Source organism: Vulpes lagopus, chromosome 8 (assembly GCF_018345385.1).
Source record: "Vulpes lagopus strain Blue_001 chromosome 8, ASM1834538v1, whole genome shotgun sequence".
NCBI lineage: Eukaryota > Metazoa > Chordata > Mammalia > Carnivora > Canidae > Vulpes > Vulpes lagopus.
In genome coordinates this window covers 47460355-47486817 of record NC_054831.1, presented here as the reverse complement: position 1 = coordinate 47486817, position 26463 = coordinate 47460355, and the positions used below count along the sequence as shown (strand labels likewise).

Genomic DNA, 26463 nt, shown 5'->3' with positions numbered 1-26463 from the left:
TGTGGTTTTGATTTGTATTTCCCTGATGGCAAGTGATGCGGAGCATGTTCTCATGTGCTTGTTGGCCATGTCTATGTCTTCCTCTGTGAGATTTCTGTTCATGTCTTTTGCCCATTTCATGATTGGATTGTTTGTTTCTTTGCTGTTGAATTTAATAAGTTCTTTATAGATCTTGGGAACTAGCCCTTTATCTGATAGGACATTTGTAAATATCTTCTCCCATTCGGTAGGTTGTCTTTTAGTTTTGTTGACTTTCTTTTGCTGTGCAGAAGCTTTTTATCTTGATTAAGTCCTGAGAGTTCATTTTTGCTTTTGCTTCTCTTGCCTTCATAGATTTATCTTGCAAGAAGTTGCTGTGGCCAAGTTCAAAAAGGGTGTTGCCTGTGTTCTCCTCTAGGATTTTGATGGATTCTTCTCTCACATTTAGATCTTTTCACCATTTTGAGTTTATCTTTGTGTCTGGTGTAAGAGAATGGTCTAGTTTCATTCTTCTGCACATGGCTGTCCAATTTTCCTAGCACCATTTATTGAAGAGACTGTCCTTTTTCCAGTGGATAGTCTTTTCTGCTTCGTCGAATATTAGTTGACCAAAGAGTTGAGGGCCCATTTCTGGTTTCTCTATTCTGTTGCATTGATCTATGTGTCTGTTTTTGTGCCAGTACCATACTGTCTTGATGATATCAGCTTTGTACCTTGTAGTAGATTTGGGTTTAGTTTGTTTTTCATTTTCTAGTTCCTTAAATTGTAAGTTAGATTGTTGATTTGAGATATCTGTCTTATTTTTTAATGTGTTTATAGCTATAAACTTCCCTTTTAACACTGCTTTTGTTGAATCTCATAAGTTTTGGTGTTTGCATTCTTTTTCATTGATTTGTAATTATTTCACCTTGCAGGACTCCCTTGATCATTTCTTCTTCTAGGACATGTCTAGTGGTAATGAACTCGCTTAGTTGGGAATGTTGATTGGGAATGTCTTATTTTCCCCTTCACTGATGAAGAACAGTTTTTCCTGATATAGGATTCTTTTTTTTTTTTAATTTTTATTTTTTATTTTTTTATTTACTTATGATAGTCACAGAGAGAGGGAGAGAGAGAGAGGCAGAGACACAGGCAGAGGGAGAAGCAGGCTCCATGCACCGGGAGCCCGACGTGGGATTCGATCCCGGGTCTCCAGGATCGTGCCCTGGGCCAAAGGCAGGAGTTAAACTGCTGCGCCACCCAGGGATCCCTGATATAGGATTCTTGGTTAATAGTTTTTCGCTTTGAGCACTTTGAATATTACTGGCCCACTTTGCATCCCTCTAATGAATTTTTCATTTCTGTTATTGTACTTTTCAGCTTCAGAATTTCTTGTTGGTTTCTGTTTAGGTTTTCTATCTCTATTGATACTTCCATTTCCTCATACATCATTTTCTTGAATTTCTCTATGTCTTCCTTTAGTTCTTTAAGCATCTTTAAGATGGTTGGGTTGACATATTTGTCTAATAGATCTGCCATAGGGTCTTTCTCAGGAACATGCTTTCCTATTTCTCTGTATGCCTGTGATTTGTTATTGAAGCCTGAACATCTGAATCTGATGATGTGGGAAATCTGGAAATCAGAGTTCTCTCCCTTTGCCAGGGTTTTTGTCATTGCCTTTGGGTTTGTTTTGTTTTTGTTTTTGTTTTTGTTTTTATGTATGATAGTCACAGAGAGAGAGAGAGAGAGAGGCAGAGACACAGGCAGAGGGAGAAGCAGGCTCCATGCACCGGGAGCCCGACGTGGGATTCGATCCCGGGTCTCCAGGATCGCGCCCTGGGCCAAAGGCAGGCGCTAAACCGCTGCGCCACCCAGGGATCCCTTTGTTTTGGTTTTTAATGTTGTAAGCTGTTTCTGTGCTGAAGATCAGCCTGAGGTGTAAAACTCAAGGTCTTCCTTCTCAAGTCTTCTCTGAGCCTGCTCCTTTCCGTAGAGATGCATAGTCACTTTCTAATTTTCCCCATATACGGAGTTGCTTTTGAATATCCTAGCCTTTAATGTCTGGCTTATGAAAGAAGAAAAAGAAAAAAAGGAGGGGAGAGGTGGAAAAGAGGTGCTGGCTCTAAATGCCTCATTTATCCAGAGGAGGAGAGACTTGCAACAGTGGGGGAAAGTACAACTATAGTAGCTGCCCTCCCATTTATATCTCTATAATCAAAAACAGCAGTCAGTCAGTGGTCACAGAGCATAGATCCCTGATGTTTGGAGGACAGGTCCATTTTGCCTTCTACAAAGTGAGTACAAAATTGCTACAGGACCACGTGCACAGCTGTCTGCCAATCAGCAGGGGTTTGGTCATTGCTCCTGGGCTAAGAACTGAAATTGACCCAAAAGAGCCACATTTACCATCAGACGCTTCCCCTGGAAGCTACAGTAGTTCAGTTGGTCCTAGAGTTCCAAAGTAGCTGTTATACAGATCCTGCTAGTGTAATAATCATCATCTATATGGGGAGACAGATTTCTAGTGCTTCATACTCTGCCGTCTTTTTAAAACCCTCTGACTCTAGTCTTTTGAAGGCTGTACTCCATCTTAGACTAATCAACAGTTCTTTTTAGTCTCTTCAGCTTGTTATTCTCTCTTACTTTTTTCTTTTCCTCATTTTTTTTCTTTTTCTTTTTCTTTTTCTTTTTTTTTTTTTTACCTTTCAGAGATCACAGGTTCTTTTTAGAATTTGCGGGAAAATTCCTATGGATCATCTCCCTAGAAAAATCCATATATGAACAATCACTCAAAATGAGCAGACAATTCAGATATCCAGTAGATGACTTGAAGCCCCACCATGGCCCTCTTGAATAGAGTCTTTATTATAAAGATGCATCTCTGTCATCTTTCTTTGGTACTATGGTCGGAAGATGTTCTATACTACAACAAGGTGCTAACTAGCAGGCTGTTAACAGGAATTGCCCCTCACGGATTGGTAGGAAAGCTCAAAACACAGCTAGAAAAGACTCTTTCCCAGAATATGGGATCATGATACCATTTCCATTTATACACAACTGGTAGGTTTATCCAGTGACACTAAACTGGTATATGTATGTGGTAGTTATTTACACTTCACAATGCAAACTTGTAATTGCCACTCATTTGAAACACATAGGGATGACAGGCTAATTTAAGTGAAGATAAAGTCAAATTAATGAAATATACATCCTCTGTGTGTGTGTGTGTGTGTGTGTGTGTGTGTGTGTGTCGTTTGAAGCCTGATTTCTCCTCAGGTGTACCGAATAATAACACATGATATATGTACCGATAGGGATGATAACAACCAACTATTTTCTAGGTAGACTTTTTTTGGATCTGTTTTTACACTTTAAAAGCACTTGTTATCACCATATTAACTACTACTATACAAAAAGTGCTATAAAAGTAGTCAAGGAAACAGTCTTTTCCTTTAAGGGAATGTTCCTTTGGCAAGTGTTGTCCAAGTTCTGAATTTGGTTAGTGTACTGTTTTATAGAAGAGATACCATGGATTAGAGGGTCAAAATTGATAAGATTGAAAAACAGGAAAACAAAACACATGGTGAAACAACATTTTGTCATGGTGAGTGTTTCTGGAGTGGACCCTTGCAGAATAGACGATTGCCTCCTGATCCCCTGGGTTGACTATGGCATACGGCCTGATAGATGATGTAGACTTTTCTTGGCGACACTGACCAAGAAGCAGTGCCCATGCAGGATTGTTCAGAGGTTCTTTGTGTATGCAGAGCTTAGGCATGCTCCAGGGCAGATAGCCAACATATTCTTCTTAAATGGTAATTTCTTGAATTTTTTGTTTCTTCAGAATTAAAATCACCAATTGAATCTTCCAAGGAGGCAGTAAGTAAAAATAACCTTGAGTAACGGCTAACAGGAGTTTGATTTAAACTGACAACTTAAAAATGAAAGGTTCACATCTCCCAAACTTTTACCCAGCCTGACAAATTGGATTCTAGAATTATGTACCATTAAATCCCATGGTGTATGCGTGTGTTCAGTGCTGCTCTTCTTTTAAGTGGTCCTGTTTATTTTAAACACTTGAAAATGAGTTTTTTGCTCCCTCAGTTGGGTAAAACTCACATGCCTGAAAAAGAAAGTACTCTTTCATGCTGTGCATGAAGTGGACCATGAGTAACCGGATGAGGGATGGGCATGGTGCTTTTATCCTTCCGCCCACAGAAGGAAAGCTCTCATGGCCAACAGATGGCATTTGTGGAGATCTGGTGTGATGAAGGCCTTGATGGAGGTGCAACAAGTGATGTCAAACAGAGTAATGCCAAGCATACATTTTCACTCTTATTCCTTAGTGGTAATAAAAAAACAATGCTAGAAAGAAACAAAATTCTGGAAAGAAGAGTAAAGATCATGTTGTGTTGGTAGGTGACATTTGCTATAAAAAGGGTCAATTTGACAACTGTGGGGAAAGAAACTCTTGTTTTGCCCTGCTGTATGCAATATAGTTCCATGAGTGAAGGCTTCAGTTCAGTCTCAGACTGGACTATCCTGAAGTGCGTGCAGGGAGGGATAACAAAGTGTTAATAGTAGAATGAGTTATACAGTCCCATGTGGCAGGTACAGCCAATAATCATGGAGTCATGGAACCATTGCCCAAACAGACCCTTACTGCGAGGATGAGCCCCCCCTTCATCTGCAGATGAGGAAATGAGGTGGCCCGGAGAAACTACAGAGTTGGTTTGTGACAAGGGACAGACAGATTTTTTAGGAAAGTGAGAATTTAACCACAAAAAGAATTAGGAGAGGCAGCCCAGGTGGCTCAGCGGTTTAGCACCGCCTTCAGCCCAGGGTGTGATCCTGGAGACCCGGGATTGAATCCCACGTCGGGCTCCCTGCATGGAGCCTTCTTCTCCCTCTGCCTGTGTCTCTGCCTCTCTCTCTCTGTGTGTCTCTCATGAATAAATTAATAAAATCTTAAAAAAAAAGAATTAGGAAAAAATTATCCTAATCTGCCAAGTTAGCTTATTTTTTTAACTGTGAGCTAAATCCTAAGTGCAGCTCAATTATCATCTCCAAAATCCTTCCAGAACCCCCAGAGTAGGGCCAAGGACTCTTCTTGTAACCACCTCTGGCATCTCTCTGCCATAACTCTTGTTAGATTTACAGAAATTATCTGGTCAGATTTTTGTTTATAAATCCTTCACATACATTCATCTTTATAGTCTATTTTGTTTTATTCTTCTTTGTACCTTACAGGAACTATAGTAACCATAAGCAGTATTAACAACCCTCCCTTCTATTTGTAGAACAGTTTTTTAATAGCCTCCCTGGGTGTGCTCTCTTTTAATTATTATGGTGAGCTGGGGCAGTGGTGGTTTCAGGAGGTCGTGGTAAGTTGGAGCAGATAGTCTGTGGGCATCTAAATTATCTGACAGTGGAAAGCTGTTCTGAGCCAGGTTGACACTCCTGAACAAGCTTGCATGGGGGCGGGGGGTGGCTCCACTGTTGATGTCAGTGTGATGGCCAGCTGGAAATAAACAAGGAGCTCTTTGTTCTGTTAGTGACAAAAACTTTATATGAGTGAGAATGGAATAGCCTTAATGAGCTTTAAGTGGCACCATGGACAAAGAGGAACTGAAGCCTTAGTGTTAGTGAGAGTCCAAGTCTGATTCACTTTTACTTTTTCTGTTAAAAAAATATATCAAACAGAGGAGCAAGTGTAGAGAATATTATTTGAACATCTGGGTACCCACCAGGCAGCTTTAATAAACCTTGACTTTTTGATATTTTCTGTCCTCTTTTTTCCCTACCCCAGAGGCTTTTATTACAAATTTGGTGTTAAATATCCTGAGATTCTAAATTTGAGTCTTTGGGGTCCTCCTCCATGCCAGGTCCTGTGTGTAATGCAGCAGATGCTGGGTCTTGTATCAATAAAAGCATAGTTTTGGAGGTACCATGAGACTGTTATAAAGATTCAGAATGTGGCAGTGAGATCAGACTACCGAGCCAGGGTTCCTCAGACCTTATGTTCTTGACTAGTCGGTGTTGCCCCAAGGGATGAGGAGAGATAGTGGCCCAGAAAGTCACTCATCAAGGTGAACCTCGAACAGACATGGTTTGAAGGTCTCTGGTTTAAGGGTGGTGCTTTTCAAGCTTTCTTTTTTTTTAAGCTTTCTTTATTGTAACACGCAACACCAAATTGCATTTCACTGTGCATTGCAAATTGCATGGTGACCCTCTGCATATGCACGTGTACATCTACACACACAGAGCACATACTTCTGAATGAAGGTTTTAATGAAATAATGCTCTTTCTTTGTGTGCTACACCACAATATAGTCCGTCTTGTTGTTTTTACAAAACTATTTTGTTTGAATACATTGATTTCACATGCATTATTAATACATAGGAACCCATAGTTTAAAACAACAACAACGAACTCTGGTTTAGAGAAATGTTACTATTTCATGGAGCAAATGTTTTTTTAAAGGGTATATTTGGCTTAACTCTGCTGAACATTTTATAAAAAGCTTTTGTCTATCCTTAACCTAAACAAATATTCATGTCACAATTTACTTATAGAAGTCCTATGTAAAACTAAGCAGAATTCAAAGCTCTTTGGGGGTCCAGGTTATTCTGCATCGTGTTCTCTTTAAAGCTTCTAATCCTCTTCATTGCTTTAAAGCAGCCTGTCTTGATTAAATAAACAGAACTTGAACACAGTAACTTAACTATAAATTCATGATCGTTAAGCCACAAAATCAACCTTTCCTTTTCAAAATAAAACTGAGTATAAGTCAAACTGCCAAGGGCAAAAAAACCCAGCTATCAAGCCCTCAAGTCTCCTTTCCATCAGTTTACCTCTCTCTGGGATGCTAAATAAAGTCTGTACAAAGAATAAAGTGATACAGGTGTTGCTTTATATTTATTAAATTCATCAATTTCTGTGTAACCAGGCTGACATCCTTCTCATCGGGGGTGCCTAACAACTATCACGACAGCAGGAGGTTATGTAGCACCTTTATTGGGAGAAGTTTATATAATTGTACTCTGAAAGGTGCAACTTTCTCTCCAGAGAAGTAGAGGAGAAAATGATATTTAATGCATACTAAACAAGCACTTGTTGGAGATTTTGAGCTAGATTGATTCTAAAATACTAAAATGAGTTCACTTGCTCCACAATGTTACCAACAGACACTTTAAACGTTAATAAGGTAGCTGGTTTCTGAAATCTGGAAGAAGAAAAGAATTTTATTTAAGCCAACTCTTTCACAGAGGAGGAAGTTTGGTTCTACCTCAGGAAGTTTATTTTTTTTTTATTTTTTATTTTTTTTTACCTCAGGAAGTTTAAATGGGACTGTTGAATAACTGGGAAAGAGTGTCTCCTTTGGATAATAGGGCAAAGAAGAATTCACCTGATTTTCAGGCAATAACAAATGTGACAGCAATACCTTTTGGTGTACACGTTTATGTACCATGACTATGTGTAACTTTTCAAAAAACAGTTCTCAGACTTTCTGGTCTTATTACTCCTTTTTTTAAAATAAATTTTTATTTATTTATGATAGTCAGAGAGAGAGAGAGGCAAAGACACAGGCAGAGGGAGAGGGAGGCTCCATGCACCGGGAGCCCGACGTGGGACTCGATTCCGGGTCTCCAGGATCGCGCCCTGGGCCAAAGGCAGGCACCAAATCGCTGCGCCACCCAGGGATCCCTTATTACTCCTTTCTACTCATAAGAATTATTAGGAACTCCAAAGAACCTTCATTTATGTGGCTTATATCTATCAATCTTTGCCACATTGGGAATTAAGACTGAGAAACTTAAAAATATTTATTGATTCATTGGGCACCTGGGTGGCTCAGTGGTTGAGCATCTATCTGCCTTTGGCTCAGATCATGATCCTAGGGTCCTGGGATCGAGTCCCCATATCGAACTCCCCACAGGGAGCCTGCTTCTCCTTATGCCTGTATTTCTGCCCCTCTCTGTTTCTCTCATGAATAAATAAATCTTTAAAAAATATATTTATTGATGCATTAAAAGAGAATGATAAACCCATTATGTGGTAACAAAAATTATTGAAAAGACTATTATTGTTTTACATCTCTGCAAACCTCCTTTAATGCCTGGTTAATAGATGATACTTGGATTGTCATACCTGTTTTTGCATATAATCTGTTGTGATATATTTTTTTAAGTTGAAACACATGAAGAAAATCTAGCACACACAGATATGTAGTTGGAAAAGACCTTGAGGCCCCCGATGGGAACTCTGGTCCTTTGAAAACCAGTGTACTATAAAATAGTTCAGAAGAATATACATGAGTTGTGAGATGATTAGTGTTCTAATTTTTTCCCATTCCATTTATATGTTTTTCCAACAGTGAAGATGGATTACTTGCAAAAACTATAATTGAGGGATCCCTGGGTGGCGCAGCGGTTTGGCGCCTGCCTTTGGCCCAGGGCGCGATCCTGGAGACCCGGGATCGAATCCCACGTCGGGCTCCCGGTGCATGGAGCCTGCTTCTCCCTCTGCCTGTGTCTCTGCCTCTCTCTCTCTGTGTGACTATCATAAATAAATAAAAATTTAAAAAAAAACTATAATTGAGAAAGGAAGAAGCATGAGCATGTTGAGGAAAGATTATAGGGCTCTCAAAATCCAGGCAGAGAAGTCTATAGTTGGAAAATTAAAGAGCCACTGTAATTTCTCAAATAGTAAAATGATTCATTAAAAATTGTATTTGGGAGTAAATGGATTAGAATTAGAAGAGAAGAGCTACTTCAGAGGTTGTTGCAGTAATCTGGGGCATGGTGAGGTGGGCTAGGCCTCAGATATTGGTGGGAACAGAGAGGAAGTTTCAAAATCTGAAAGACATTTAAAGGTAGAATTACCAAGACTTGGGTAAGGGGCATAGCAGAGAGGGAAGAGCCAAAGACGACTAAGAGTTTTCAAGTCTGAACCATTTGAAGTCTTTTCTCCCTCATATCCAACCTTTCATTCTTTCTGAAAATTATCCTGATGAAGCTGATTAGAGTTTTGTCTTGTTGTTTTCAGAGTTGGCCGGCCCATTCTAGGGCCTAGGAGAAAGTTGACACAGTTCCCAACCTGAATCGGTCAGTTACTTCCAGAAGAAAAGGAAGACCTGTGATATCCCTGAAGAGTTTGTACCTGTGACATCCATAGAGAGCTTGTACCTGTGACATCCCTGGAGAGTTTGTACCTGTGACATCACTGGAGAGTTTGTACCTGTGACATCCCTGGAGAGTTTGTACCTGTGACATCCCTAGAGAGCTTGTACCTATGACATCCCTGCAGAATTACTTGCCTCGTACCTCCTGCAGGCCCCGGAGCCCCTAAAGGGCTGTCTGTCCAGTTTGTGTTTGCCCTGGACACCCACAGTGCACCTCTTATGCACTCCAGCACCCCCATCAGCTCCCTCTTCTCCTTCACCAGCCCAGCAGTGAAGAGACTGCTAGGCTGGAAGCAGGGAGATGAAGAGGAAAAGTGGGCAGAGAAGGCGGTAGACTCTTTAGTGAAGAAGTTAAAGAAAAAGAAAGGAGCCATGGATGAACTGGAGAGGGCCCTCAGCTGTCCCGGGCAGCCCAGTAAATGTGTGACAATTCCCCGGTCCCTGGATGGGCGACTTCAGGTGTCCCACCGCAAGGGTTTACCCCATGTCATTTACTGCCGAGTGTGGCGCTGGCCTGATCTCCAGTCTCACCATGAGCTGAAGCCACTGGAATGCTGTGAGTTCCCTTTCGGCTCCAAGCAGAAAGAGGTGTGCATTAACCCCTATCACTACCGGCGGGTGGAGACTCCAGGTGAGTTTTCTTCCTGATATCACAGTTTATTTTAAAAGTTAAGGAGCTAAGTCACAGTTGATGACTGAGGGGGCATCAGCAAGACAAAGACCCCTTCCACTCACCACCACCAAAAGAAAAGGAAGAGAAGAGGGTGCAGTTTTGAGGAAGTAATCCAAACTTTTGTAGTCAGAAAAATCTAGAAAGAAATTACTTTCGGTATACCTGGAAGTTTTGTGTGATTTTGAAAAAATGATGCTTTGATGTATTTTGGAGTTACCATTGTTATGGTCTTTCCAGTTCTTAGGGTCTTTGAAGGTCTTAATATGGCCTTGATATGATTAACTGTAAAAAAGGAGCATCCTTCTTTCCATCCCCTCTCCCTCACTGAAACCAAAGTAAGCTAAAGAAGGTTTTTGCTGTCATTTCCCAGGCTCAGGTACGGGAAGTATCTCATATCTGGGGCTGAACAGTGAAAGAACTGCTGGAAATCCTCCTAGGAATGAAAGCTACAGGGGTTAGGTGAGATTGGCAATAGTTCTTAAATGTGGCTTTAAATATAAGAAAGTATGGTTCTGTAACTCTTTACAGGCCCATATGTGTGTGTGCGGACACACACTTCACCCCTTTTTTGAAGTCTGGTGTTTACTTTTGGCCTTCACACTGGCTGTAACAGTTTGAGGACATTTCTCTTTGGATTGAGTGTTCCCCACTCGCTAGCTACACGGATACAGTTCTAAGAGGAGCATTGTCTCCCTATTTGGCCATCTGCCTCATTCCAGGAGACCAGAGGCTGGCACATGAGCTCTGGAAGATGGCCTGTGTCCATGAAGAGATGGCTCTGTCAAGCAGGCAGGCCATGGTGGGAGTCCAGCTGGCTGCCTGGCTCCGGGGTTCACTTAACCTGACAGCAGTACTGGAGAAGTCATTCCCAGCTGCCTGTGATCTTAGAGAGGCGACCTTTCAGGCTCCCAAATCTTGCTCTTGTATTGTAACACTGCCTGGGTATGGATGCTTCTCATGGTCACTTCATCCCAGGATTGAGTCCCTGTATTAGACTGTTGAGAAAGTCCTGGCAAGGTTTTGGGTTTTTTTTTCCCCCAGCATGAAAGCAAAAATTTATTGTGTATGTAGCAAGGCACAAAATTTGATAGGTGGGGAGCAAAGGGATATTAGTGGAATGATTTTTTGTCAGCGGGATGATGCATTTTCACAAAATTTTTTGCAGAGCATCTTACAGGACTATGTGAATGAAGTTCTGTGTCTTAAGTACATGCAAAGAGATGCCTCTTACAGGCCAAGCCAGGCAGTTGAAAGCAGGAGAAATTGTCATTCCATTGGAACAGATAAAAGATGTGTTTTCACTAGATTGTACAGGTCTTAGCTTTCTTCCTTTCTTTCCTGCTTCTCTCTGGGCTCTCTCTGCATACTAAAAAAGAAGTCATTCAGGTCCGAGTTATGACAATGACTTGACATCTTTTTGTTTCAAAAATTTGAATATTAAGCATTTACAATGTACCCCAGTGAAAAAAGTGTTCATTAAGAAATAATTTCTCTCTTCCTGAGGAATATACATTGCAAATATTTTGTTAAGTGTCTCTGGTTTTCTTTATGAATACTAGTAAACCTAATTTTATTTTCTAATTTTTTAAAAGACTTATTTGAGAGAGAGAGAGAGCATGAGAACGAGTGGAGGAGGGGCACAGGAGAGAGGATCTCAAGCAGATTCTAGGCTGAGCGCAGAGCCCAACATGGGGCTTGATCTCATGACCCCGAGATCATGACCTGAGCTGAAAGCAAGAGTCAGACGCTTAACTGACTGCACCACCCAGGCACCCCTAGAAAACATAATTTTAAAAGTTTATTTGGTATTTTAGTTTATATAAGGTTTTTTTTAGAAATGATAATGTGAATATTTTTACATATGGCCAATAGATTTAATATCATTATGTTTTATTGAGTTTCTGAAATGAAAGATGGGTGGAGATTGTATTAATTTTAACTATTGTTAGGCTACCCCAGGATTTTTTATTCCTAACTTTGATTTTTTTTGTCAGGAAGGTAAATTTATATTTAACTTTCTGGCCATGTTTAAAGTAAATATTTTGAAAACACCGAGCATGAGAATGTTAAGCAAGTTTGCTGAGTTCCTAGTTTTCATAAAGCTTAATTAAGTTTTGCATTTGAAATCTATTTTTCTGACACTCCTACCCCCATTTTAGGAACATTGGAGGCTGCACTCTGATTTTATTTTTACTCACACAACCACTTAAGTTATCTATTTAAGTTCTTTTCTAACTCTCTGTAGGACCAGTTTTCATTCTTAAATTTCCAATCCTTCAAATATCAATACTTTTGTAATACAAATGATTACTAGCAAATGAAATTTTAAAAATACTTACAAATGCAAGCCCAGTTTGTTGCTGTTGTTGTTTTTACTTTAACAATATCTGCATTTCAACAGAATAAAATTACTCTGTCAAATTGCTATTAAAGTTTCTAAACGTTTACTCTCAATTTCTTCCTTGACTGGTACCCAGCAGCTGGTAAAGTGTTACCAGTCCTGGAATCTCACTTTGAATGGCTTCGGCCTAGCTTCTATGCAAAAAGTGTTTTCACGGCATATGCTGATTTTACTCCATGCAAATGGAGCTTATTTCAAAATGAAGTATAATTTCTTCTTTACATAAAATACCTGTATTTCAAAACCACATGACTTTTGAAAGAGATACAAAAGCTTTTCAGCTCTAAGTTGCACCCCATATGGGCAGTAACTCCTGCTACTGTTCTCACCCATATAATGCTTTGTTGTTAAGATAGTGTTGTATTTAGAAGGTGGCATAAAATCAAAACCAATGTCTGTAATCTCACTATGTTATATTGGTACAGTAGTTTTGAACTAGAAATAGAATTTAGTAATTAGGGATAGCTATTGCTATGGGTCAAACGTTTTATGCCCTCTCCTCCAAATTTACTTGTTGTGAAAACCTAATGTTTAAGGTGATGGTACTAGGAGGTAAAGGTTTTAGGAGGTGATTCAGTCATGAGAACAGACCCTTATGAATGGGGTTAGTGCCCTCCTAAAAGAGGCCGCAGAGAGTTCCCTCATCCGTTTCCACCACATGAGGACATGAAAGATTGGAATCTGCAGCCTGAAAGGGGGTTTTCCCCAGAATCTGACCATGCTGCACCCCAGTCTTGGACTTTCCAGCCCCTGGAACTGGGAGAAAGAAATTTCTGTTGTTTATAAAGCACCCGCTCTATGGTATTTCTGTTATAACAGCCCAAATGGACTAGGACAGCTATGTTTTGAGTGGAAGTATTTAAAAATATGATCAGTGTAAATGTAAGGTAAACTAGCCAGTCAAGCTGAGTAACAACCAGGATGACACCATCGGTTTTCTTTACAAAAATCACTGCCTTTGGTTTTACATGGATGGTAAAAATACATTATCAAGACATTTGTTTCAAGAAAAGAAAACAAACCCTTTTTCTTTCTTTTGGTGTCTCAGATCTTCAGCCCATAAAGAAACAGAAGTCTGCACTCAGTGTGAGGCTTTATGTTTATTAATGTTAGGAATACATTGTAGGTATTTTACATTACAACTGAAATCACAGAGATTATTCCAATTCTTCATCACCCAGAAAAGAAAAATGAATGTTTATTTGAAACTTGTTAGCATTGTGATGAAGCATCATTGCAAAAGAAACCATATACCGTTTACTCTGCTAGGCCTTCACTTTCAGACTATCCACAAAGAGAGTCATCCTTTTAATGCTGCATATTCATGGAACACATAAAAGGAAATTTAATGGCTTATCATCCAGCTCATTTTTGCATGATGATGTTGAGTGTTCTGTAATGTCATTCATTACACATGTATATGCATATACTGGCTTTTAAAGGGGAAAGAAGGGACACCTGGGTGGCTCAGTGGTTGAGCGTCTGCCTTCAGCTCAGGTCATGACCCTGGGGTCCTGGGATTGAGTCCCATAAATAAATAAATAAAATATTCTTAAAAATAAAGGGGGAAGAAATAATTTGTTTCTTTGCCCTCAACTGTGGTGGTTTAGTTTAAAACTTTTCATTTAAATCCAAACATTTCTACCTTAAGAAAGGTAGAAAATAAAGAAGAACAAAAAACTGTTGCTTATTAAGAAAGACATAAAGGTATGATGGTAGGGAAGGTGGTAGACTTTGTGATTGATGTTATTGTTATTTTATTAACTGTTTTTGTCTGTTTATTCCAAAACGTTTACTTTTTTTTTTTTTTAAGATTCTATTTATTTATTCATGAGAGACATAGAGAGAGAGAGAGAAGCAGAGACACAGGCAGAGGGAGAAGCAGGCTCCATGCAGGGAGCCTGATGTGGAACTCGATCCCGGGTCTCCAGGATCACGCCCTGGGCATGAAGGCAGGTGCTAAACCACGGAGCCACCCAGGGATCCCCAGCATTTACTTTTTATGAAAGTTTTCATCAATACTTGAGTTTGGTAACACATCAGTAGTATAATTAAGAGCAGCCTCTTTTAATCATTCTTGGTTAGTTCCTTTCCTTGTTCCCTCCATTATTACTAAAAATTATGGAAATAACTCTAGGTAATACACTTACACACCTAGACAATGTTTATACATTAATTGCTAAAAATTTTGGAGATAACCCTACATATAATATGCCTTACAGATCTGTTTCCAGACTTTGCACCTTTAGATAATTTTACTAATAAAAAAGATGAGAATTTAGCTAATTTATATTAACTTCTTTCTTCTTTTTAAATCTCTGATAACTATATTTTAGTTTACAGTTTATGTTCTTTTTTGGCTCTTGTTGGTTTCTATCGTGGGAGCTGGGGGTAAGAATTATTTTCCCTTAGAAGAGCTTTGCAATTGCCTTTGACCACCTCCTCTCTCTGTTTTCCCTGCTCCTCTTTCTAGAACTTACATTGGTCACAGGTTATACCATAACAACATTTACTGAGTATCTTCTTTCTGCCAGGCACTGTGACACTTTAGAAGTCAATAGGAACTAGGAATGGCTGGATAATGCTTGCCCTTGAGAATTGCATCCATTGTTGACTTGTATAGAATTATGATTTAAAAAAAAAACACTACATAGTGTAGGCTTTATTTATGTTTTCTTTTTCTTTTTTTTTTTAAGATTATTTATTTATTTTTTCATGAGAGACACCGAGAGAGGAGGGGCGGAGACACAGCAGAGGGAGAAGCAGGCTCCATGCAGGGAGCCCGATGGGGGACTCTATCCTGGGACTCCAGGATCATGCCCTGAGCCAAAGGCAGGCGTCAAACCACTGAGCCACCCAGGGACCCCCTATTTATGTTTTTTTATTACTGCTTATCTTTTACTTACTTTTTATTACTCTGTTTTTCTTTTACTTAACATTTTTAGGTACCTTTAAATCTTTCTGGTAAAGACAAATTAAATTGTTTGTTTGTTTGTTTGTTTGTTTGTTTTGAACTCTAGCAGCACTACTGAGCCCAAAATCTAGGTTGGCCGTCTGAATAATTCAACATGGTCTGTAAAAGAAAAATATTGTGGGCATCACTTAGAAACCGATTTTGCCTTTATAAAAAATACAAACCACTTTATTGGCAGAATCAAAGGAAGACACAATTAGGTCTGCAGAAAGCCAGATAATAGGACAGCTCTGGTCATTTCTGTGGTAAGATTGAATAGGCAGTCTCTTTAGAGTGCTGACAGTGGAATGGTTCTCCTCTAAACTTTTTTTCTTCGATACCCTGTTTAATATGCAGTTTGCTAAAAGAGTGTTTAAATGTTAAACATTGGTGTTTAGCTTGCTTCCCAAAATCACTTTCTGGGAAACGATGGGACCTTAATTGACAATTTTACAATAAGCACAAAGAATGGTGGATGGGTAGTTCCCAGAAATCAGGGTTTTATTATAAAAAAATGGACAGACACAAATAGCAAGCGTCTGCCGGATTTTGTGCCAACGAGCCAATGTTCAGTTCTAATCCACTGGTTCCTTTCTCATCCTAGTGCTGCCGCCTGTACTCGTGCCAAGGCACAGTGAATATAACCCCCAGCTCAGCCTGCTAGCCAAGTTCCGCAGCACCTCCCTCCACAGTGAGCCTCTCATGCCGCACAACGCCACCTATCCTGACTCTTTCCAGCAGCCTCCGTGCAGTGCGTTCCCTCCCTCGCCGGGGCCCGGGCACGTGTTCTCACAGTCCCCATGCACTGCTGGCTACCCTCACTCCCCAGGAAGCCCCTCCGAGCCAGAGAGCCCCTATCAACACTCAGGTCAGTAAAAGCTCACTGTCTCCGTGGCATATGACCCAACTCAAATATTTATGGTGGAACCATCATAATTACAATCCCTGTTACTAGCATTCACGTGGAACTTTACAGTTTATATGGCAAGGTCCTGTGGGCCTTTGGACCCTGCCACCTCTAAGATCGGGGCCATCTGGGAACAGTTTTTCTGGAGCTACAACATATCTTTGATGTGGTTTCTGGTTCTAATCCTCTGGAAGAAACTAAATGGATTTGAACATCTCTGGGAATTTCCAAGAATTTTTTTTTAAGGTAGCAGAAATAGGATTATAAAATGCTTCTTTTAACCCCAAGCAGGAAGACTTGGCCTGAGGGCGAGCAACGTGAGGGGTCCAGGGGTCCGTACTTGGCCTTTTCTTTGGCTGTCTCTTTCAGTAAACACAGGGAGTCCCTGCCTCCAAAAGAAGTATGCATAGCTTCACTGGGGCAGGGGCAGGCCTCACCTAGTCATCTCCTTTTGCGTTGTGTGAAGCCAGCATAGCATCTTGAAGACAGAGCTCTTCAGTAAATGTGTGCTGAATGAGAAAGCCTATGGAAGGAATATCCTGTGCAAAAGGGAGGTTAAGGACATCGTCGTAATTGCACGGGCTGCCATGCCTATAAAGTAGGTCTAAGTTAGATGATGAAGAAGAGATTTATATGCACCTCGTGAGTGTGAAATAAATTATATCCTGAGTGACAATTTCTTGAAGGCATGCATAAACCCATTTGGTGCTAGACATTATAATCTGCTTCATTCATGTGTTCATATATTCTTTTATTTAACAGATATTTATGGAACTTTTATCACATTCAAGTACTGCCTTAGGCAGCTGAAAGGAGGCTTAAAAGATTGGTAAAAGTTGCCCCTGTCCTCACAGACCTTATAAAATGTGGGAAGATAGGAGTTGCCCCTTCCTTTCTAAGTTATTCAGGTCTTCCTTTTGCTGCCTCAACAATAACAGCTCCTGTTTCCATACACATCTGCTATTGCATTTATCACACTACATGATATTATTCCTCATTATGTATTTCCCCCATTCAACTTCCAGTCATCTTTTATTTGTGTAGTGCAGACCCTAAAACACAGTAGTTAGTCATTAGGTGATTGCAGAGTAAATGAATCACCACACGGGCATTTGGAACGCAGGGTTATAGATACAGATTCAATTGAGTCCATAAGTAATGACTGAGCCCCGATGAAGCACCAGGCAGTGTGCTACTGCTAGGGGTACAGTGATGATTCATTCTGACAATAGCCTCTGACCCTCAAGAGGTAATAACTGTTGAGAACAATCATGCAAAAAAGCAACGAGGCTGTCACAGTCCGGGCAAGTAATGATAAGGAGTGAATAAGGAAAGGATGTGCAGATGGGCAAAGAAGACAAAGAATTTGAGGAAGTATACTCAATATCTTATGCAGAAGCTGGTTCATTTTCATTGAGGGAGTGGCTCTTTTAATTTCAGAGAAAATTAATTCTTTTCTGAATGATTAACAGCAAAATGCAACCTGAGTAACAGACCCATAGATAGGTGAGACTAATAGGAGATTTTGAAATTAACTGGTTCAGCCCCTTAATTTTTTTTACCAGCTTTATTGAGATATAATTGACAAATCATACAGTTCACACACTGAAAGTGTGCAATGTAGTGATTTTTCATATGTTGAACTTTTAAAGTTGTGGGAAGATATGTAAAATTTACCATTTTGACCATGTTTAAGTGTACAATCCAGTGGCATTAAGCACATTCACAGTTCTGTGCAACCATCCCCACCATCTATTTCCAAAATTTTTCATCCTAACCAGAACTCTACCCATTAGGCAGTAGCTCCTGATTCTTTCCCTCCCCCTTGTTCCAGCCCTGATAACCTCCAATCCACTTATGGTCTCTATGAATTAGTTTATTCTAGGTACCTCAAAGAAGTGGAATCATATAATATATGTCCTTTTGTGTCTGGCTTATTTCAGTTAGGATAGTGTTTTCATAGTTCAACTATGTGGAAGCCTGTGTCAGTTACTTCATTTTTGTGACTGAACAATATTCCACTGTATGGGTATACCACATTTAAAAACAATCCATTCAAAAGCTGTTTGGAAAGATAGAAAGAGATGGAGTACTTCCAAATTCGTTCTATGAGGCCAGCATCACCTTAATTCCGAAACCAGACAAAGACCCCACCAAAAAGGAGAATTACAGACCAATATCCCTGATGAACATGGATGCAAAAATTCTCAACAAGATACTAGCCAATAGGATCCAACAACACATTAAGAAAATTATTCACCATGACCAAGTAGGATTTATCCCTGGGACACAAGGCTGGTTCAACACTCGTAAAACCATCAATGTGATTCATCATATCAGCAAGAGAAAAACCAAGAACCATATGATACTCTCATTAGATGCAGAGAAAGCATTTGACAAAATACAGCATCCATTCCTGATCAAAACCCTTCAGAGTGTTGGGATAGAGGGAACTTTCCTCGACATCTTAAAAGCCATCTACGAAAAGCCCACAGCAAATATCATTCTCAATGGGGAAGCACTGGGAGCCTTTCCCCTAAGATCAGGAACAAGACAGGGATGTCCACTCTCACCACTGCTGTTCAACATAGTTCTGGAAGTCCTCGCCTCAGCAATCAGACAACAAAAAGACATTAAAGGCATTCAAATTGGCAAAGAAGAAGTCAAACTCTCCCTCTTCGCCGATGACATGATACTCTACATAGAAAACCCAAAAGCCTCCACCCCCAGATTGCTAGAACTCATACAGCAATTTGGTAGCGTGGCAGGATACAAAATCAATGCCCAGAAATCAATGGCATTTCTATACACTAACAATGAGACTGAAGAAAGAGAAATTAAGGAGTCAATCCCATTTACAATTGCACCCAAAAGCATAAGATACCTAGGAATAAACCTAACCAAAGAGGTAAAAGATCTATACCCTAAAAACTATAGAACACTTCTGAAAGAAATTGAGGAAGACACAAAGAGATGGAAAAATATTCCATGCTCATGGATTGGCAGAATTAATATTGTAAAAATGTCAATGTTACCCAGGGCAATTTATACGTTTAATGCAATCCCTATCAAAATACCATGGACTTTCTTCAGAGAGTTAGAACAAATTATTTTAAGATTTGTGTGGAATCAGAAAAGACCCCGAATAGCCAGGGGAATTTTAAAAAAGAAAACCTTAGCTGGGGGCATCACAATGCCAGATTTCAGGTTGTATTACAAAGCTGTGGTCATTAAGACAGTGTGGTACTGGCACAAAAACAGACACATAGATCAATGGAACAGAATAGAGAACCCAGAAGTGGACCCTGAAATGTACGGCCATCTAATATTCGATAAAGGAGGAAAGACTATCCATTGGAAGAAAGACAGTCTCTTCAATAAATGGTGCTGGGAAAATTGGACATCCACATGCAGAAGAATGAAACTGGACCACTCTCTTTCACCATACACAAAGATAAACTCAAAATGGATGAGAGATCTAAATGTGAGACAAGATTCCATCAAAATCCTAGAGGAGAACACAGGCAACACCCTTTTTGAACTTGGCCACAGTAACTTCTTGCAAGATACATCCACGAAGGCAAAAGAAACAAAAGCAAAAATGAACTATTGGGACTTCATCAAGATAAGAAGCTTTTGCACAGCAAAGGATACAGTCAACAAAACTAAAAGACAACCTACAGAATGGGAGAAGATATTTGCAAATGACATATCAGATAAAGGGCTAGTTTCCAAAATCTATAAAGAACTTATTAAACTCAACACCAAAGAAACAAACAATCCAATCATGAAATGGGCAAAAGACATGAAGAGAAATCTCACAGAGGAAGACATGGACATGGCCAACATGCACATGAGAAAATGCTCTGCATCACTTGCCATCAGGGAAATACAAATCAAAACCACAATGAGATACCACCTCACACCAGTGAGAATGGGGAAAATTAACAAGGCAGGAAACAACAAATGTTGGAGAGGATGCGGAGAAAAGGGAACCCTCTTACACTGTTGGTGGGAATGTGAACTGGTGCAGCCACTCTGGAAAACTGTGTGGAGGTTCCTCAAAGAGTTAAAAATAGACCTGCCCTACGACCCAGCAATTGCACTGTTGGGGATTTACCCCAAAGATTCAGATGCAATGAAACGTCGGGACACCTGCACCCCGATGTTTCTATCAGCAATGGCCACAATAGCCAAACTGTGGAAGGAGCCTCGGTGTCCATCGAAAGATGAATGGATAAAGAAGATGTGGTTTATGTATACAATGGAATATTACTCAGCCATTAGAAACGACAAATACCCACCATTTGCTTCTACGTGGATGGAACTGGAGGGTATTATGCTGAGTGAAATAAGTCAATCGGAGAAGGACAAACAGTGTATGTTCTCATTCATTTGGGGAATATGAATAATAGTGAAAGGGAATATAAAGGAAGGGAAAAGAAATGTTGGGAAATATCAGGAAGGGAGACAGAACATAAAGACTCCTACCTCGGGGAAACGAACTAGGGGTGGTGGAAGGGGAGGAGGGCGGGTGTTGGAGGGGAATGGGTGACGGGCACTGAGGTGGACACTTGACGGGATGAGCACTGGGTGTTTTTCTGTATGTTGGTAAATTAAACACCAATAAAAGTTAATTAAAAAAATAAAAAAAAAAAAAAAAAAAAAAAATAAAAAAAATAAAAACAATCCATTCATTGGTTGATGGATATTTGGGGTTTTTTCCCTCTACCTTTTGGCTAATGTGGATAATTCTGCTATGTGGATAATTCTGCTATAAGCACTGGCTTGCAAGCATCTACTTGAGTCCCTGCTTTCAGCTCCTTTGGGCATATGCCTAGGAGTAGATATGGTGTTACGGTTCAACCCCTGAATTTTATAGATAGACTTACTCAAGGACCTGCAGAAAAGCGACCTTGCTTTATAACTTTTCCATCAAGGTCATAATTTATTTTCTCAGGAGGAAATGCCTTATCCATGGTTGTACAAAGTGGTGTGCATTAGAATTGACAGCAGTGCCTGTTAAATGTATGTGACTACATCTAACCACTGATCTCCAGGCTCAGACTCTCTGAGGGGTGGGACCAGGAATCTGCATCTTTAACAAGTTTCACTGGTGACTTTTATGCACATTTAAGTGTGGGAACTACTTGAATGGATAAAATTCAATTCAACAAAGTTAGACCAATTCAACTTTTCATGCCACTGAACTCCATCCACCACTAACGTTAACAAGACTATTCTGAACTGACATTTAGGAACGTATACAAGAGGAATCAGCTATTCTGAGACTCTCACTCAAGAGTTTTTCCTCTGCTGTGGGAGTTTTTATTGTGTTGTGAATTGCTTTCTGATAAGATATTATCTACAGAATGCACAGCATGTGCCTAACCATGATCACTGTCCAGTTACAGGAACTGATATTTGGGGAGAGGAGCCCTTCGTATACCTTGGGCACAAGGTTATAATCAAGGCATTTTGGGGGCATGTTTAGAACATCTCAGAGACAGAGCATCTCTGTGGCCATTGTACAATCCATAGCGATAGAGGAATCAAAAAATTAAGCTGACTTCAAAGAAGATTTAGCTTTCTGTTTTGAAAGCCAGACAACAGACGCCTGTGCTGTTGAGAAAGCTAGAATAGCTCCTCGATTTGAAAATCTTATCATGCAGGTCATTGGAACTTAGATAACTCATAAGTCAGAGGGAAAAACTAATCAACCATTGAGTGAGGATGTCAGGACAACCAGTTTCTTCTGTGTGACACTCACAAAGTTACTGCAGAATAGCCTTATTATATTACGGGCCTCTCTTGAACAATAACACTGTCCACCCAGCCCAGCAGTTTCACAGCAAGAAAGGTTGGATCTGACTCTCTTCGTGTAGTTTATCAGTTTGACATGCCTCTGTTTTACTGCTTTCTTTTAGTTGACACACCACCCCTGCCTTATCATGCCACAGGAGCCCCAGGGACCCAGAATGGCCAGCCAGTAGATTCCACAACTGATAGTCATTTAGTGCTGTCAGTGCCTAAAAGAGGTAAATTTGTAGATGAACAGCTAGCTCAGTGTAGCAGCTTTTGAAGTGCATCTCCCGTTACCCCAAACAAAACAAATTTAAAAAATAAAAAAAAGGTAGCCAGCCTGCTATTTCACATGTGTTTGAAGGGGCACATAGCATGGCTTTGCATTTTAACTTTGGCATTCCTCAGCACCATAGAGTGAATGTTTATCATCCTGGTTACTAGAATAAGTTATTTTTTAATTTCAACCTCAATGTTTAGATACTTGTAGTTCTTGATGTCTAGTACAGAAATAGGTATTTAAGTTAGAAATTTTGTCCAGTTGTGTTTATACTATAGTTTTGTGGTGCTGTCTTTGATTTAGCTTAGAGGGGTGCTCTTAGAAATATATGTAAATATATAAGTAGGGTTTCTACAGAATTTTACCTGTTTCTTTAAATAGGCTAGATAAATAAATACTGCTCAGTTTTAACGTTCACATACACCGCAAGGCGATCTTATGTAGATGCAGATTTTGATTCCTTGGATCTAGGGTGGGATCTAGGGTGGGATCCAAGAATCTGCCTTCCTCACAAGCTTCCAGGTGATGCAGGGGCTACCCTTCCAGGAACCACATTGAATAGAGAGGGTCTAACGGAACTTATGATTTAAAGTCTGCCAGGGTGAAGTCTCTTATAAGTAAAGTTCCTTTTGTAAATCAAATGATAACCCTCTAATTTATGTTTCACAAGTTTCTGTTTTAGTGCACATAGGAACACACTCTAGATATAAGAATTACTAGGATATTCAAAGAAAAGAGAGTTAATATAATCAATAAAAAGAGAAAGACTGTGCATGGCAAAGAAAGAATTCTGAACTTTGGTTGGTTACTGGCAACTTACTTAGCTTTGAAAAATCGAGGTGAAAATTAGGATTTCCATTAGGAAATGGAAATCCATTAGGATTTCCTAATGGCAGATACAGCTGTCTTGAAAAATGTTTTATGCCACATACATACTCCATATGTATACAGTGGAGAATGGGAGTCTACATAGAAGTTTTCCCCTTTGTTTAATAATTTAAAGTCCTATCCAGTGCTTTTGATTTGGCTTTTATCATATATAAACTTTTACTTTTCATCCTTAGTCTGTTAGAAAATGGTACATACTCTTGTCACAGGGACTCCTGTTTGGTACAGTGACGGTAATATGCCATCTTTCACATGTAGAGAGGAAGATGACGTGCCACCTTCCTTGGAGCTGTCTCCTTTAGGGGTGATGGAATCTATGCTGATCTGTTCATATCATTGTTTGTCAGACCCCCTCAAAACTAAGTATGATCACATGCTCTAAGCATGGCAGAGTCACACACCGTGGCCTCTATGCCTCATGTGTATGCCACAAGTGTGTTAACCAGATGAGCTAACTCACATAGCTTCCATCAAGTGACAGGTTTGAAAAGATCACAGAGAGCATCCTTGTCTGGTTAACAGCATTAATATAAGCGTCCAGGTGGGATCGTGAGATGGGAAGCCCCGCATGATGGTAGTGATGTGCTGTTTGGCTCTCTTTCTTTCAGACTTTCGACCAGTTTGCTATGAGGAACCTCAGCACTGGTGCTCAGTTGCCTACTATGAACTGAACAACCGAGTTGGGGAAACGTTCCAGGCATCCTCCCGAAGCGTGCTTATAGATGGATTCACAGACCCTTCAAATAACAGGAACAGATTCTGCCTTGGACTTCTTTCTAACGTAAACAGAAACTCAACAATAGAAAACACCAGGAGACACATAGGAAAGGGTAAAAACAAATACATAATTCCTTTCTATATTCTTCTGAACTGAAACGTGGGGAGAGAAACCAGCCACGTATTGGCTGCATAACCTAGAAGGATGGTCGCAGACTGGCAGAGAGCATATAGGCATTCAGGGTCTTGGTCTTCCTGCTTCTGGGGTCGGCATAGCATCTTCTGGAGGGTGGCGTAGGATGAGTATTAAGAAAACAAACCAGATGATAAATATGAAAGCAGGATGAAATTATTAAATAGAATTATCATGAATGACTTTCAAATTGCCTTAAAGATGCTAAATAAGATAACTTCAGAAGAAGAATTCTGGCTGGGTATATATATCAGGTAAAGTGACCTTTGGAGAGACATAGAAGCTGGGTAGTGAAAATCATGACTTATTTCTGAATGGAAACTTCTGATAGTAATTTGCTTCTCCTGTGGTCAGGCATTATTAGGAAGCCAGATGGGCATAGGCCTCACTGAGGTCTGGCCAGTGAAGCTTTGAATCCTGTCTCATCGGCGTGACCAACAGTAATAAATCCCAGCTGAGTGTGAGGCCTCATTGTTGATCTTTAAATCATTTTCTTTATATTAGAGTAATTGGTAGTGTCTGATACCTGGTTGTCCGCTCTTATGTCAGATGACTGTGGAATCATCGGTGTACAGAACCTTTAGAGTCATTTTATCTTTTCTCTCCCCATCCAACCCTTCGACCACCTCAGGAAGATAGCTGCAAATCTTTTCTTTCTTTTTTTTTTTTAAGATTCTATTTATTCATGAGAGAGACAAAGAAAGGCAGAGGCATAGGCAGAGGGAGAAGCAGACTCCCTGCGGGGAGCCCAATGTCGGACTCGATCCCAGGACCCCAGTATCACGACCTGACCTGACGGCAGATGCTCAACCACTGAGCCACTCAGATGCCCCTGAAAACCTTTTATTTCAGATTTCCAGGGGAGATTCATTGTTGCACTTGGTGATACATTCTAATATTCTTCCTAAAATACCTCTTAAATGTCTCCTTTGGTAGGAGACCTACCAGCCATTGATTAGGAACAGGTTGAGTGTGTTCATTGGTGTTGACTCTACTGGTGATATTTGTTTATTTTTATCCTATATTTTTCCATAGTGGCTTTGAAGTAGCTTATAGGAAACCTTTGCAGTGAAATGATAAATGAGAAATAGAAAATCAGAAATTGGGGGTTGGGGGGAGCAGGGAAGGAGAATACAACTGAAGGTCAGCTTTGTGATAAAAATTTTGCTCTCCACATTGTTCTGCGTTTGGACTTCTGCTGATGCCACTTGATCCAAAGATGGAATTCAAATATGAAGAGTGTTTAATGCCTTCTGGGAATCTTTCTGCAGGTAGCTTGTTGAAAGTGCTGCTGCTGAGGACATGGGGAGTGGAGGTTCTGCATTACTGGCCGAGAGCTAATCCCCAAGTTAAGAAACCATAGGAACAAGGGCTAGGATTGACGGCCCTTCGTGAAAAACGTGAGGTCCACCTAAGTGCCCACTGGATGGAAGGGCACTCCACCCCCATGTGGTCCCCAAGGCAAAGTCACAGTTTTCTCATAAAGCTGTTTTGGAAGTGCTTTAATTTGGAAAAAAAAAAAATTTAGGGGAGCTTACAAGCCATACCATAAAGCATGGCAAAAAAAAAAAAGTTGGCTTAGAATATTTTTTTAAAGATTTTATTTATTTGACACAGAGAAAAAGAGAGAGAGAGAATGTGCACAAGTAGGGGGAGTGGCAGAGGGAGAGGGAGAAGCAGACTCCCTGCTAAGCAGGGAGCCTAATGTGGGGTTCGATCCCAGGACCTGGGGATCATGACCCAAACTAAAGGTAGACATGTAGCCAACTGAACTACCCAGGCGCCCGGCTTAGAATATTTTTTTTTAATTTTTTATTTATGACAGTCACACACACACACAGAGAGAGAGAGAGAGAGGCAGAGACACAGGCAGAGGGAGAAGCAGGCTCCATGCACCGGGAGCCCAACGTGGGACTCGATCCCGGGTCTCCAGGATCAAGCCCTGGGCCAAAGGCAGGCGCTAGACCGTTGCGCCACCCAGGGATCCCCGGCTTAGAATATTTTTAAAGGAAGACCTGTCAGTCTTTTATGAGATCAAGGGACTGACCTTGGATCATTTGGTTCTGAGCAGCATGGCTTCCTGGAACACCTGCCTGAATAAGTTTGCAGCAAAATGCCCTCCTAGCTGAGTGAATAAGTTAACTTGTTCTTGGAGTTAATTAATTGAGACACTTAGAAGCCTGTCTGGTGTACTGTAAGAACAGCAGGGGAGCCAGGGTGAGTGGAATAAAATGAGTAAGGGAATGGGAAAGTCTAGAAGAGAAGACAGGACCAGATCATGGGAGTTTACAGATCTGAATGTTCCATTTAAAAGGATCCCCTGGGATCCCTGGGTGGCGCAGCGGTTTGGCGCCTGCCTTTGGCCCAGGGCACGATCCTGGAGACCCAGGATCGAATCCCACGTCGGGCTCCCGGTGCATGGAGCCTGCTTCTCCCTCTGCCTGTGTCTCTGCCTCTCTCTCTCTCTCTCTCTCTCTGTGTGTGTGACTATCATAAATAAATAATA

General features: G+C 40.4%; 1 protein-coding gene across 6 annotated transcripts in view; it reads left to right on the top strand.

Annotated features, from left to right (window-relative positions):
- Positions 1–26463, top strand: part of SMAD9 (SMAD family member 9) — a 77023-nt gene that overhangs the window by 37378 nt on the left and 13182 nt on the right. For 5 of the 6 annotated variants that reach the window (XM_041766944.1, XM_041766942.1, XM_041766947.1 and 2 more), the window contains 3 exons: positions 9008–9774; positions 15775–16038; positions 23656–23877. In XM_041766944.1, the coding sequence (XP_041622878.1) occupies positions 9363–9774; positions 15775–16038; positions 23656–23877 (898 nt within the window). In that variant the 5' untranslated portion in view covers positions 9008–9362. Of the gene's footprint in view, positions 1–9007; positions 9775–15774; positions 16039–22004; positions 22116–23655; positions 23878–26463 lie in introns of all 6 variants that reach the window. The other variant, XM_041766948.1, reaches the window with a different exon arrangement.